The 15,213-nt window shown below is 35.5% G+C and overlaps 1 protein-coding gene across 1 annotated transcript in view; it reads right to left on the bottom strand.

Annotated features, from left to right (window-relative positions):
- Positions 1-15,157, bottom strand: part of LOC134839716 (uncharacterized) — a 91,514-nt gene extending 76,357 nt beyond the window's left edge. The window contains exons 1-4 of the mRNA XM_063855338.1: positions 14,178-15,157; positions 10,025-10,167; positions 9,646-9,747; positions 4,420-4,570 (exon numbers count right to left, since the gene is read on the bottom strand). Coding sequence (XP_063711408.1) covers positions 4,420-4,570; positions 9,646-9,747; positions 10,025-10,167; positions 14,178-15,027 — 1,246 coding nt within the window. The 5' untranslated portion in view covers positions 15,028-15,157. The remainder of the gene's footprint in view (positions 1-4,419; positions 4,571-9,645; positions 9,748-10,024; positions 10,168-14,177) is intronic.
- Positions 15,158-15,213: the final 56 nt, after the last annotated feature.

The raw sequence follows: 15,213 nt of genomic DNA, 5'->3' as shown, positions 1-15,213 counted from the left end.
TTTCTTTTCTCACTTTTAAAAGGAATCTACAACACATGTGCTATACACACACAAGTAAACAGACAAGCAAGCGTAGCACGCATACTCTTTGCAGGATTTTTTGGAATCTTTTCTACATCTATAAACAAAATTCTTTTAGACGCACAAACAAAAGAATATAACACAAAAATAGCAACACGACAAAATACATACGACGAAGAACATAACAATGTAGACATAACGCCAACGGCACCACAATTACCACCCCTACCAAATAACCATCCACTATCCCTAGTCCCACGAAATTTTCGAAATTTAGCCATCACACATAATCCAAATTTTCGACTCACCACATCACAAAGTCCCATCCAACATATAATGACACACCAGTCACAAGATGATAATACTTATGAACAAATTATTGAACAACCCCATACCACCGCTTTTCAGTCTCAAAATAATCATTTTTTTAGCCCACGATGAGCCGCCAACTTGGATCACTACACCGATCAAATTCCCACCCAACCAATCTTACCTCTCCAATCCCAATAATACCACTTTTTGCTTTTCCGCCACCCGATTTTCCATCTAGTAATGTAACATCAGGCATGAATTCCGACACTAATTCACACATCTCAGTTTTATATTCCATCTCACAACTCAATAACCCGAATATTGAAACCCCCGATGAATTTGCCGACTCAGAACCATCCCCATCCAATAATTTTCATAACTCTTCTAATTTTTCTCAACCCCCTTTTCAACCCATATTATCCAATAACCCTGAACCAATCACTCCCACACCCTCTTATGCTTCCCAAGTTACCCCAACCTACTCCTCATACCATTCTGACCAATCATCTCATTCTCCAGACACCCCCCGAATCTCCCCAGAGCTAGATAATTTTATTACCCTTCAACAACAACCCTACCACCTTAATACCCCAACCATAAACCAAATCTCCTCCACAATAAATTCATCCAACCCCCCTACCCCTACACCCTCTTCAAATTATACTGAATCATTAGCACCATCATCCACATCAACTGAATCTTCACTCAACACTAATAGAGCTTACCGCACTTTTAAAAGAAAGTTCCCCAACCATCCTTTCCCAGCAAAACCAGGAACAGCCCGTGAATACATCAACCACCCCAAGCATACTAACACAAAAGAATTTTTAGCCATCACCTTACCCTCATTCCCACAATACACCTTAAACACCCCCCACGACACTACCGAAACACGCAACTTTGTAGATGAATACGTTTTAATGCCCACTCTCTCTTGGACCTCATATTATCATTTTACTAACCCTCTTTGCTTACCTTTATCTAACACTCACATCGATATAGAGCGAAATACGGACATGCTATATCGACTCACTACACCACTAACCGCTAGACAATTTACTTACGTTGGATATAAAAAATCACTAAAAACACACACTGCACCTAGAGCTAACGAATATACACTCGAATACTATGATCACAACATCATCAGAGCTAACCAAGATCAATTCTTAGACGACGATCGCTTCGCTAATCCACAAATTACCGAGAAATTTTTCATCAAGACACCATATATATTTACACTAAACATCTTCGACCGAAAGTTTGATCACATTATTTCAGAAGCACTAACAGACACACAAGCATACGAAAGTTTTAAAGAACGCTTCCAAATATTTTCACTAACCTTTCATTTCCTTGCACCACACGAAAGAGATTTACACTGTTCACACGATATTATGTTGCGCACTAAACAAACCCACACATATAGTTATTATCGCTTCATCCAAAATCACTTTGACCTACACACACCCTCTAGACAACCACACCATCGTTTTCAATTCATTAATTCCAAATACACTTCACCATTTTTCCTAAATTTCACATATTGCATTAAAGATACTAACCTTCATGGTATTCTTCGTAATTATGACCCCATAACCCAAATGTACATCTTCTGTCCCATCACCAAGACCTTCAACGCCGAAGAATCCCGACCCTTCCTTATCCCGCACGAGTTTGTACAACCTATAGAAATCCCAATTTTAGAATTCATTCACAACACTAAATTCAATCACAAATTATATAATCTAATCCAAAACACACCTTATGAGTTTGCAGTTGGCACTGAAGAACTAACCACTATCAAGGCACTTCAATTGCTTTGGCCACTGCTTCAGACTAAAAATATCATCCGCATCTTAGCTAAACTACTAACAACTTCAGAACTAATTCACGACATCTTCCCCCACGGTTTTTTCCCCGACGACTAACAGGTAAGTATGAATTAAATGAATATTACTAACTAATTAAAATATTAAAAACTCACCATTCTTTATCCATGTTTTCTTTAGATTTTTAGCCTTCATCCGACAATCACCTACAAAAACCACAAAAGACAAATAAAAATCGCAAATTTCATCAAACAGATTTCAAAAATTCTATTAATCTCTTACACTTATAAATTTATAAATTTAATACCAATGCAATAAATTCATTTCTAAAATTTTCCCCACAAGCAGTAAATCTAATTATGATGAAAATTTGTAACTTAAAATTCCCCCATAACTAGCAGTAAATTTCCAAATTCCATGCAGTAAATTAATAAAATGCAAATGCAGTACTAACCTTTTGATATTCTCATTTATTCGCACAGAAATTCTATCCACACTCGCACAGCTCGCCCACGAAGAATTGTTTAAAATAATGAATTTCAGTTTCAAGTTTTCACACTCAACAACTCTAACATATAATAACATGTTTCAAACTTTCCTTTAACCCGGTTGGAAAGGAATCATATACTAAACAAAACTAACCAACGCAGTTTACTAAATACCACAAATCATAGAATAACAGCATGACTAAGAAAAGGAAACCAACGGTACCCAAACCGGATTAACCCAGTTTAAAACTGGATAATTTATTCTTTTGAAGACTATTATAAAGTCTAAGAAAGAAATAATAAAACACAAAAAAGTCGAAAGACAAACCCATACCACGAACAATTTGATTTTTGGAAAAAGGACATAACCAACAAGACATAAGAAAAACCACAACAAACCCAACATAAAACGTTGTCACATAACAGGACCCCTCACAAAAACCGCATGAAATCATACTCCCACTCCTGGCCTAACCCACCAGGAAGGACGTCCTGAGCATGCTCTATAGCCGGCCTAACCCACCGCGCTACATCCACGCTTTGTGACCACACCTCTATTTTTAATAAGAGCTACTCAAGTGTGAGTAACTCTTCAAAATAACCGAACTAAAACAAAAAGCTTTTGTGAAAACAACTAACTAAAATCATAATTAAAAAATATTAAACTAATAAATGTTTTATAAAATGTAAATTACATTATGCAATACATAGATCAGAATACAACACCAAGGACGAACATCTAAAGACAAAACGACCCCACTACACTCGAGAGGGAATGACCAACCACAATCGATATGCCACTCACGCACTCACAATCACAACTCAAAGGATTTAGAGTACGACTTGACTTCGCAGAAAAGGACTGCATTGAACTAGACCAATGACCACCTCGATGTTCAAGTATACGTACAGATCCGAGTAACCAGGCACCCCCTCCACGCACAATCTCCACGCAGAACAGAAAAACCTGACATAGCAAACCATTCTGAAATCAGATTTGAGTTTGTTGCAAAGACTTAGTCGTTGTCACTAGAAGACACAACGTCTTATGTCTCAAACTCCAGCTTCCTGGAACTTCTTTAATAAAAAGGAAACAGAAGAAATAAGATGTTCGCCAAACGCCAACGTCCATCATCCATCCTTCGAATTGCAGAAGAACTATTCTAAAAAACTCTGTAAAACCCGGATGGGTGGAACCTGATCTAAACTACATTTTATGATTGGATAAATTAGATATTTTACCAATGTAAAGTATTTAATATTAACCAATCATGATCCATCTAACTAACAACCCACTTATTTGTAAGTGCTGAAGTTACTTGTAATTTCAGCACCAGAGAGATTTGAATTTAACTTAGAAATTAGTTGGACTCTCCCGAGCACTTCAGCAGCCGCAATAAACCAGTATACCCTAGATCTATTGAGCCTAGCAGAGACTAGTTAAACAACCTGAGACTAGATAGTATAAGAGTAAGATTAGGATCGGTATTAGACTAAGAAGTTGCACGAATCTATCCGGCCGAAAATAAGATAGCGTGACGAGCAGACGGTGTACCCTATCCGAAATTACTCTATGAGTTAACCAACTCGGTCCTAACTCATATATATTATTTAGTTCTTGCAACATATTGTGGATGTGACGTGGGTTTAAAAGTTGGTAGATTGAACTAATTTATTCACAATTTTATCCTCTATTTTCCTCCGTTTTCACAATTATTCCCGATGATCAGCGGCTGTTGTGCCGCAGTTAAGAACCTGCCAATTACCTTTGACGTCCATGAACTTGACAATGTCTTCGGAGGGGAAGAGGCCATACAGTCCATTCTCGAGGTAATGGAAGCCATTAATGTTATCAGAGGACACGGCAGTTGTGTTGGGGCCGTGGGGGATGTAGAAGTCCACGAAGGCAGTGTATACCTGTTTTGGAACAAAGTTTCACTCATTTAACTGCAAAATGTCACCACTGGATGTTTGGTTGTGTTTAAATTTTTGAAGCAGAAATTTATGTCAAACTGTTTCATTCTGTAGGCATCATAAGAAAACAATTATTTATAATGTGCTCACTTTGCCGATTTTTTACTGATTGGTTTTGCTTGACAAAAGCAAAGCAGTGTTGAAATCTGAAAATTTTTTCAACTGGTTGAAATCGGAACCAGGAATGTTGGAAAAGTGTTGTCTTCTCGGCTTAGGAATGTTTTGAATCTTTTGTTAGGGTAAAAATTCTTCAAATGGTATTTTCGGCAGAAAAATCGTTTCGAGTAAAATTTCACTCAAAGAGCTACCTACATTCACTAGAGGAAGGATGTTACCCGCGAACCATAACCATTCTCACAGTAAAAAAAAGCAAATTTGTCAAAAACTTAGAAAAATATAGATTGTCAGTTCAGTTTGATATTTTTTGTTCCGACTTTCGAATAAAGTGACGGATTGTTTGTGCTCGGAGTGTTCTTTTGTTCAGACTAATTTTGACATTTTAACTAGTCATTTTTGACGGAATTTTTTTTATATCATCTGAAAAGTATTGTTATCTTGAACTCAAATTTAAAAAATTGTTTTACCTGTGATCGTTTTTCGTTAATTTATGGGGTTTAAGCATTGCCATTTTGGCCAATTTGAGACAATTAAAGCGCGATAAAACTCGCGCTATTGATGTGTAAGCGGAGTCCTAATCCGTCTTAGCAATTATAGCAAATAGCCTGATTTAACCAATTTGGAACAATTTCTATGTTACTAGGAGCGAAATATATGACTTCGTACTTTATATGCTTTGATTTAAAAAAAGTATTCAAATTAGAACAAGACTGCTCGTATCAGGGCGAAGCCCTGAATGTTCCGACAGCCTTTTAAGGTTTATGGAGCAGCAGTAGTAACATAAAAAAATTAAATGAAATTTGAAATTTTTAATGAAAATCATCCCCCCACATGCCATATAAAGTATAAAAAGATAGACTTCATTCCTTGTAACAAATCAATTATGGCAAATTAGCTTCGTTCAACCAATTTGGAACGACGCGGTAATGGCGCAACATATATCGCGCGTTAATTGTTTCAAATTGGCCAAAATATAAATCTTTAAACCCTCATAACTTTACAGAAAATAATCACAGGTGAAATATCTTTTCAAATTTAAGCTCAGGAAAACAATGGCTTTCGAATGATATTTAAAAAAAAATTCCGTCAAAAATGGCTAGTTAAAAAGTCGAAATTTGTCTGAAGAAAAAAAAACCCACCCGAGCACAAATATTGCGTTAATTTCGTATCAAAAGTCGGAAGAAAAATCAAATTTTTGAAAATTCATCAATTGTTTTACAGCAACCGCTGCTTTATAAAACCTATAAGGCAGTTAAAACTTTCAGGTCTTTGCCCTGATACTAGCAGTCTTGTTTAGCATTTTAAAATTTGTTTTCGCTGGAATGCATTTGCATTTCAGTTACTATTACACTTTCGTTCTATTTTAATATCAACACAAAAACTAAGATGCAAAGCATAATTCATAGCATTACATCTCTTTTGTAGTTACGACTTTCCAAGAAAAAGGAATATTTATGCTCGGTGTGGTTTTTTTATTCCGTCAAATTGAGCCGAACAACAAAAATAGTTTTCAACAAAATTTTTTGGTAGTTTATTCAAGATATCGAATTCAAACCTAAAACAATATTTTAAATCTGACTTTTTTGTAAAGTTCTGAGGGTTCAAAACTTGCCAAATTGGCCATGTACTGGACTAAATTGTGCGCGCTTTGAAGAATTTATTCATATTGCTGAAAACGAATTTTTCATATTATTTATGCGTGACGAATTATCCCGCACAACAAAATCATTCCATATTAAAATGAGGCTTTTGCACGACTCGAAGTTATACTCTTTGATGTTTTCCAAAATTTATAGATTTTCATTATTTTATTTTCTCAAAAACTATTCGATTTGAATTAGGGGACAGTCGGAACATTCTGGGCTTTGCCCTCTTATGCGAGCAGTCTTTTCATGCACTTAGAATACACTTTACAATCCTAGTGCTAAATCTTTGGTAAAACATTGTTGATATATCACTGAGCAGTTTATTGATGATTCATCGAAAACTCATTGATTGATTAGCAATGATTCATTGCTGAAAAATGTATCAAATACCCACCGATAATTATCTATCGATGAGCCATGAACTATAGATGGTCAGTTATACAGCAGTGCTAATTTATAACAAGACTAAACCATGAATGTGCTGATTGCATTTTAAGGCCAATTTTTTTTTTTTTGGTTGAAAAACTGACAAAAACATTGAAAAAAATTACATTAAAACCTTTTAAATCTTTTTATTCAATTTACCCCGCCACTCGCTAATGTTGACTACAAAGTGATGTAATTTGCACAGTTAGTTATAATAAGACCAAATAGTTAGCCTCAATTCAGTATGGAACCCTTTAATCCGTCGCTTTTGCGTGTCATAACGCAATACATCGCGCGTTGATTATCCCAAATTGGGAGAAAAGACTGCTCATATATCAAGGCTAAACCCTGAAAGTTCCGACTACACTATAAAGCGTCCACTTACGACCAATCAATAAAAAAATATTTGTGGTTGAATAATTGATTAGATAATTGAGAAAAAAAAGAATTTTTGTTTCTTTTTTTCTTCATTTTATAACCCCACACGCTATGTAGAGTTTTATGGGTAAGTTTAGCGTCTCGTATTGTTATAATGGGACGAAATTGCGGGCGTCAAGGCAGTTTGAAACGCATTAAGTCGCTTCTTACGCGTGTTATAAGTACGTAATATATCACAGTTTAATTGTCACAAATTGGCAAAATTATATCGCGCGTTGATTATCCCAAATTGGGAAAAAGAATGCTCGTATAGGTCCTTATAGTACTTATCAAATCCCCGTAAATTTACAAAACCTACTCACAGCTGAAATATTTTTTTAAACTTGAGCTCAGAACAACAATATATTTCAGATGGTTTCAAAATTTTTTTTAATCAAAAACGCTTTGTTAACAAGTCGAAAATTGACTGAATAAAAAACCGCACCTGGCTTAAGTATTTCGCACTTTCTTCCAAAGTCGGAACAATTAGCATTTTTAAAACCTCCAAAATCGAATGTAAAATTTTTTTCCAAGTTTGAACTAAACTTGGAAAAAAAATTCACATTCGATTTTGGAGGTTTTAAAAATGCTAATTGTTCCGACTTTGGAAGAAAGTGCGGAATACTTAAGCCAAGTGCGGTTTTTTATTCAGTCAATTTTCGACTTGTTAACAAAGCGTTTTTGATAAAAAAATTTTGAAACCATCTGAAATATATTGTTGTTCTGAGCTCAAGTTTAAAAAAATATTTCAGCTGTGAGTAGGTTTTGTAAATTTACGGGGATTTGATGAGTACTATAAGGACCTATACGAGCATTCTTTCTCCCACAAAATATTTCAGATGATATAAGCAGTTTCCGTTAAAAATGCTAATTTAAAAAGTCGAAAATTGGTTGAATAAAAAAATCGGCCGAAGTATAAATATTCCGTTTTCTTCAAAAGTAACAAACAAGGATAAATGTTTCAACCATAATCTTTCAAAAAGAACAAGAAAAGAAGTTTTTTCAATGTTGTGTTGTTTTTCTGCGTGGTGTCATAAAAGGATCTGACGTAGAACTATATATGCATATTCGACAGTTGTTGTAATTCAGTCAAACAGGATAACAGTTTTTGAAGAAAAAAGACTGGAGAAACAAAAAAATCATTTAAAAAATCAAAATTGGGAACAAACTTCCGAATTTTTTTTAATGTCGTTCGATTCACGACTGAAAAAGCTTTAATATGATAAATCACTCAACCCAGTTTGATATTTATTTCTGGTAGCAGATTTTGTGTGGAAAACAAAAAGAAAAAAGAAGAAAAAACTAAAACACACCCGAATACTAAGTTCCACCCCATTTTCAATGGTCGGAACAAAAACGCTGATTCAAAGATGATTATCTATGGAAGATCAATCCAGGATACGAATAAAAGCTTTTGGGATAAGTTGAACCTTCTTCAATAAAAAAAAATCTGACTCAATTGTCAGTTGCAAGATTTGACAATTATTAATTTTTTTATTAAGACTCAAACATTTTTGCAATACAATTGCAAACAAGAATATTAACATCCGAACTTACTAAAAACTACATCGCAATATGACATCAAAATCCAAAAGTTAACAAAGAGTTCAATAAGCCAGTTTCTATAATAATATTCTATAATAGTTTGCCCTTTAACCCATTATTGAGGAGAACTTTGCAATAGGGATATATATCCTGTCACTATGTATGCAGGGGCGGATCTAGGATTTTGTCGAGAGGGGCGGATTTTCAAAAAAAATATAAAAAAATTTGTCGCTTTTTTTTCAGTTCGAACAAATTGATTTTCTGAGCTCTCCCAAATCACTATAAAGACCCCATTTTGGCGAAATTTTCCGCGCCACAGACAAGTTTCTGAAAAACCTGCCAAAAAGGCGTTTTTAGGCACTTTTTGGAAAATTTTGATAGCATTGTAAGTAAAAATTCTAAGAAATATGAATGACTTCTCGGCTGTAGTTATTTTTACGGACCTTTGTCCCATAGTTTTTGTACGGTTTATCTTCAATTTTATCACAATTTACGGTAAGGTTTGCATACAAAATCAGCTGCTCTTACAAGTTGGATTTAAGTGAGAAGGGCTGGTAACATCTGGTATTTTATTACAACAACTATTTTTGACTAAACCATTAGTTAAAACTTTGAGTGGTGTGAGCGAGCACCCAAAAAATAGATTAAATTTTTTTCAGGCGGGTTTCAATCTCAAATATACGAATTAATTCCCATGGTGAATGACTTAATTAAATTTTTGGGTGGGTAGCCCAGATAGATCGAGTTTTTTTTTCCAAACTCTTCCACATATATTTTATAAGAGGAAATAAATGTTTCAGTCTGTTTGAATAGTCTTGAATGTAATCATGTAAATTATAACATATGGGAATTCATGAAATCTCGAACCTGTTCTGATTGTTGTGCAGTTAGGGGAGTGGTCGATAGGCAGAAAAAGTGGTTGAGTTGTTGGCAGTGGGCGTCGTCATAACTCCACACGTTAGGCTGCGGCTAAAACCATCGGACATCACTGCATATTAGTTTTATTTGGAACGGCCTCAGCAAAAGCAATAAAAATTATGATTTTTTCTTGATTTTTTCTTGATTTTTTCTCAGCATTTTTTTTTCTGAAGACTTTTTCAGTAACAACCTGAAAAGGTTCTCAATTGATAATTGTATGATTTTTTTTAACACTTTTGTCAGTGCATTCAAGAATTTGCGACAAAATTAGAAATAAGATAACTAAATTGAGAATAACTCAAACTCTCTACTCTAAACATTTACTCACCCCGGTCCGTTGGTAACAGTAGAAGTCGCCATTTCTGTTTTGGATGGCAAAATAGTCTGCTCTCCATGGCGGTTGGAAATCATTCAGGTATTGCACGCCCGTTTCAGGGGTATCCACCACATGAATGGGCGTCTGACAGATATCTGAAAGCCAAACAAAAACTTTAAGAAGAACCGCCAGTGAGATTACTAGTGGGCGGAAGAAGAGCCATCGAAAATTCCAGCGTACCATGAAAAAAGCCGGCAGCCAATGTTCTGAAAAAAAACGCGGCTAAGCCAACTTTTTATCCTCTTAAATCAGTGAAATCACCGACGATTGATTAATTAATTGGTTTTAGAGTCTTCCTCTCAAGTATTAAGTAAGTGATTTCAGAGTTACTGTGATTCCGAGTTCGTGGTTTGCAGACTTAACGAGATTCAAATTTCTAAGCTAAGATGATTAATAAGCAGAGCTGTAATTTTTAAGTATGCCAGAGCACTCCAGGGGCGGATTTAGGGAAGGGGTGCGCGGCCGGTGGACGCCCCCACCCCCCTCAGCCATGAGGGATTCGACCCCCTGCCGACCCACAGGGTCCCCTTTTGTATTATTTTGAGAAATCCGTTTTTTGGCTGACTGACCCAAAAATTTTTCACATAGTCACTTTTGGCGCCAAATCATACTAATTTTGAGGGGGGAGCGCGCGTTTTCCAAAAAGTGCTTAAAAACCTTAGTCAATAGCCAATTGTTATCTTGCAAGATCTTGCCAAATTCTTGCAAAATTCTTGATAAGATGTATGTATTTCTTGTCAAAATCTTGTAAGATTCTTGCAAAGTCTTGCAAGATAACCATAATTCAAGGTAAACATAATTTTGTAAGATTGCGAAAAAAACTGGTTCTTATTATTCGTTGAAATACTAAAGTAGCAAGCCACGTACTAAGAATGCGTCTATTAGCGACCCATAGATACATATAGCCCGCTAGCTGCGACAGCACTAGTGGTTTTCAAGTTTCGTTGTATTTTTTTCCAGGTTTTTTGAAAGGAGCCACAAATTTCTCAATATTTGTCGGCTTGATAGAAATGAAAACAAGAAATAAAGTATAAATTAAAGTCATACAAATAAAATTAGACATAAAGCCTATGCGAATCTGCGAAAACATCAAAACTAGCAAGAATATTTATGATACATTCGAAAATTGAAAAACTCAAACAAAAATGTGCTTAAAATGGTCATGAAGACATCCAACTAGCAAACCATGTATGATGGAAGTATCTTTTTGAGACTCATGCATACATGCAGCCCGCTAGCTGAGATGGCCCCAGTTTTTTATGTCAATTGTTGTATCGTTTTCCTGGTTTCTTGCTAATTTTCATAAGAAGTCCAGCAAATGACGAACTATAAATCGAGGTGACCACAAGGAAAAAAAGGCTCTAGGACAAACAGAAGCCACCAGGGAACAAAAAACGGAACAAAAAACAAACATTAAAATCGAAAACAAACAGTTGACAAAAACCCACAAAACCAGAAGAAGGAGAAGAAGAAGAAAAAAAAGAAGAAGGGTCAAAGAAAATAAGGATACGGAATCCTTTACATGCTCAGAGAGTTAGATTTTAAAAAGTTAAGTTAGACTGAACGTCCGCAAGGGAACATAAATTGTTTTTCAGATATCCTGCAGGAAAAAGAGTCAAGGGAGTGTCATTCAGCCAGATTGGTTAACCTTGAACTCAAGGACATTCAAATACAGGGACTTCTGAATCCATATGGGGGAGTGAGCATGATTTTTCTTCTCGAAATAACCCAACTTAAGTTTCTCGTAGCATCAAGGTGTAGAACATGAAACGAAAAAACTGTTTCACTACCTACTACTACTCCCTATTTTGTCAGTTTTGTTCTTTTAAATTTTTTTAAATGTAATAATTGTTTATTCTCATCCGATTAACTTTTTAAGATTGTCAATTTTAGTTCAAAAAATTATAATTCAAGTTTCATCATTCAGACTGCTCTGCAATAAATAACGTTTTTATTAGGACAAACTTAATGCGGAAAAAATCTGAAACCAAAATCATCCGTTTCATAACATCGTGAACTGAAAAAAGAAAACTTGGGGTCACTTTGGTTTTGAACTTCTTATGGCTTATCAGCGTTGCGAATCACGTTGTGGCATGGAGATTTAATTGAAACAGCTGGAAAGATTATGATTATATTTTTTTAAAAAATCGGCCATCTCTTCACTCTTCGATCTAAAATTTGTTTGAGAAACAAAAGAAAACTGTTCGTATATCAAGGCAAAACCCTGAGAACTTTGGCTGCCATCTAAAGCTGAATAAAAAAAATTGTAGTGTAATTCGCGTATTGAAACAAGCTATCACAGTATTATTCTCGGTTGGCAATGAAAAGATTTCCACATCGATACACATACGCAGTCAACTTTTCTTAAACTGGTCTGAACAAAAAAACTACTCGAAAGTCGGAACAAAAGTTGAAAAAATTGAAATCATTTTAGAGCTTTTTCTTCTTTTTATTACCACACGCAATTTTCAGTACAAAGGAATGAATATAGCGCTTCACACGGTAATAATAAGGCCAACTTATTGGCCTAAACTCACTTTGGATCGATTTAGTTTACCGCTTACACGCGCAATAAGATCGCAACATACTGCGCGTTATTTTTTCCAAATTAACTAAATTGCCAAATTTCAAACACCCATAAATTTACAAAAAATTGATGACATCTCATAAAATTTTTGTTTGTTCAGAGCTAACACAACAAAAAATTTAGAAAGTATAAAAATTAGTCAAAAAGCCGAGTAAAAAAGTCGAAACTCGATGATTGAAAAAGCACGCTACGCATGAAACTTGGAACAATAATTCAAACTGATTTTTCACATCCAGACAAGTTTCGTGAGTTTTTGATGGATACACGAATCACGAAACACATAAACGGCATGATATTGAGTTATCACTTGAACCCACGCAGCGTTATCTGGGCAATTTTACATCGGTCATCTGACTAATAAAAATTAGCTGACATTTTAGACGCCATGCTTGGTATTTTGAATACTTTTGTGGTTTTCAATGTAGTATTTTTAAAGCTCTCAAACATTATGAGTGGAGGAAACTAATAAAAACAGAGGGGAAATTTTTTTATTCAAAACTCTACACTGCTGATTTGATTTAACCGGACAAAACAAAAAAAATGCAAAATTTTTATGTCTTTTTCTCGAAATGGGAAGACCTTTTCAACATAGAATTTATTTCTAACAATTTATTCGATGCAAAAAGATACCTGTGTCGAGCAGGGATGTAAAAAAATATATTGTATTTAAATATATTGACAATAAATACATTTAAATAATTTATTTTCCAGTTAAAAAAATAAATATATTTATTTTTCGTAACAATTATTGTTTGAATTGCAAAGCAGGTTTCCAACATAACTCGGCCAATAATTGAAGCTTGGCTTGGCTTGGCTAATTGACAATTCAATTGTCAGAATGCAAGCGACGCACGATTAATCCATTCGAGTTAAGCTAGCTATCAACTTTGAAGGACAATTATTTTTGTTCATTAATAAAACACTTTGGAACGCTTTCACTGTTAATGAAATCATCAATTCATGATTGTTCAGAATTTTTTCTCCCCGTCAGGAAACATTTAAATATATTTTTATATTTATTTTTCTCCTCAAAAATATAAATATATTTATTTTTTGAAAAAATATATTGAAATATATTATTTTACATCCCTGGTGTCGAGGTATTAATTCTATGTTCAGGACCAAAATGGACCAAAATTTAGCATGTTCAGACCGTTGGGACCAGAATATGGTATTGATTCGGGGTCAGAAAGCTACGAAACTAATTTTACCATTATTGGATTTCTTCTGAGGCTACAGGCAAAGCAGCCTAGTTCGCCAAAAACCCTATTATAGAAGTGGTGCCGAACAACTATGGGACTCTTACTGGGATGTTGTTCCAAGAACTATGAGTCGGAATAACCTCAATGACAGCTCAGCTTTTTTACTAGTCATCAGCTTCATCAGTAAGTGGCCTCAAAAGTCTGCTAATAATGTTTCATGGTTTAGAACATAAGAAAAAATTGAAACAGAATTCGGTCCGTGTCAAAAGCACCGGATCTGCGAAACTTGTCCGTTTATTATAAAAGGACCACTCACACTTTGCATTCTGGGAGAAAGTTGCATGCTCCGAAATTATGACCAGTTGCAACGTCGGCAACAAAACAAACTGGCTGTCGGACACGACCAGGAATCCGTACCCAGGTTCAATGCCATGCACCTGCATCGGTGGAATCGGAGTCACGTATGGAAGTGTGACACTTGTCGTGCCACTAGACGTTGAGCTTGTCGTTGAGCTTGTAGTGTGACTAGACGTGTAGCTCGTAGTCGAACTAGTAGTGGAGCTTGTCGTACTGCTAGTCGTTGAGCTTGTGGTGGAACTAGTAGTTGAACTAGTTGTCGAACTGCTCGTGGAACTAGTAGTCGAGCTTGTGGTCAAGCTTGTAGTCGGACTGGTAGTTGAACTTGTAGTCAAACTAGTAGTCTGCGATGTGTTTCCTGGAGTTGTTAGACTTGTCGTGTATCTCGAAGTCAGACTCGTAGTTCCACTTGTAGTTTCCAAACTTTGTGGCTGCTGTTCCAAGTAGTTATTGTTTGCGTTCATCTTAAGTGAAGCAGCGCCAAAATTACTTCGAACTTCTCGGAAGTTTTTCACGTACCAGTAGGTTCGAGAGACTTTCGAGAAGTATTGGGGGTCTAGAGCCCAAGGATAAAAACGGCAGTCACTGTTTTGAGAGTTCCAGCTGAATGATTCACAGCTTTTGGTGTTCACACAGTATTGGTTGCATTCGTCGGGATACATGAATTTGTACGACACTTTCCAGCCGTCTTTGTGGTCGGCGGGTAAGCCTTCGATATAAATCAGGCGATCCGAGTTGATTAGGCCTTTTACCAAGAATACACCTGTAACGTGTATTAAGGCCAAAAAGCGGAAAATGACTCGATTCATTTCAACTTTCCACTTGTTATTCCATTTAGAAAAACTTTCAAATATCTGTGAAACTTTTATTGATACACAGGCAGTTCAATAGATACGATTTCTTGAGTAAATTATTCAAATACCGGAAAAGATAGAAGTAAATGCATCTGATATTTCAGGTGTTCGGTTATTTTATGAAACCGAATTTGGACGCAA

This window comes from Symsagittifera roscoffensis, chromosome 2 (genome assembly GCF_963678635.1).
Source record: "Symsagittifera roscoffensis chromosome 2, txSymRosc1.1, whole genome shotgun sequence".
NCBI lineage: Eukaryota > Metazoa > Xenacoelomorpha > Acoela > Convolutidae > Symsagittifera > Symsagittifera roscoffensis.
This window is presented reverse-complemented; position numbering and strand designations above follow the sequence as displayed.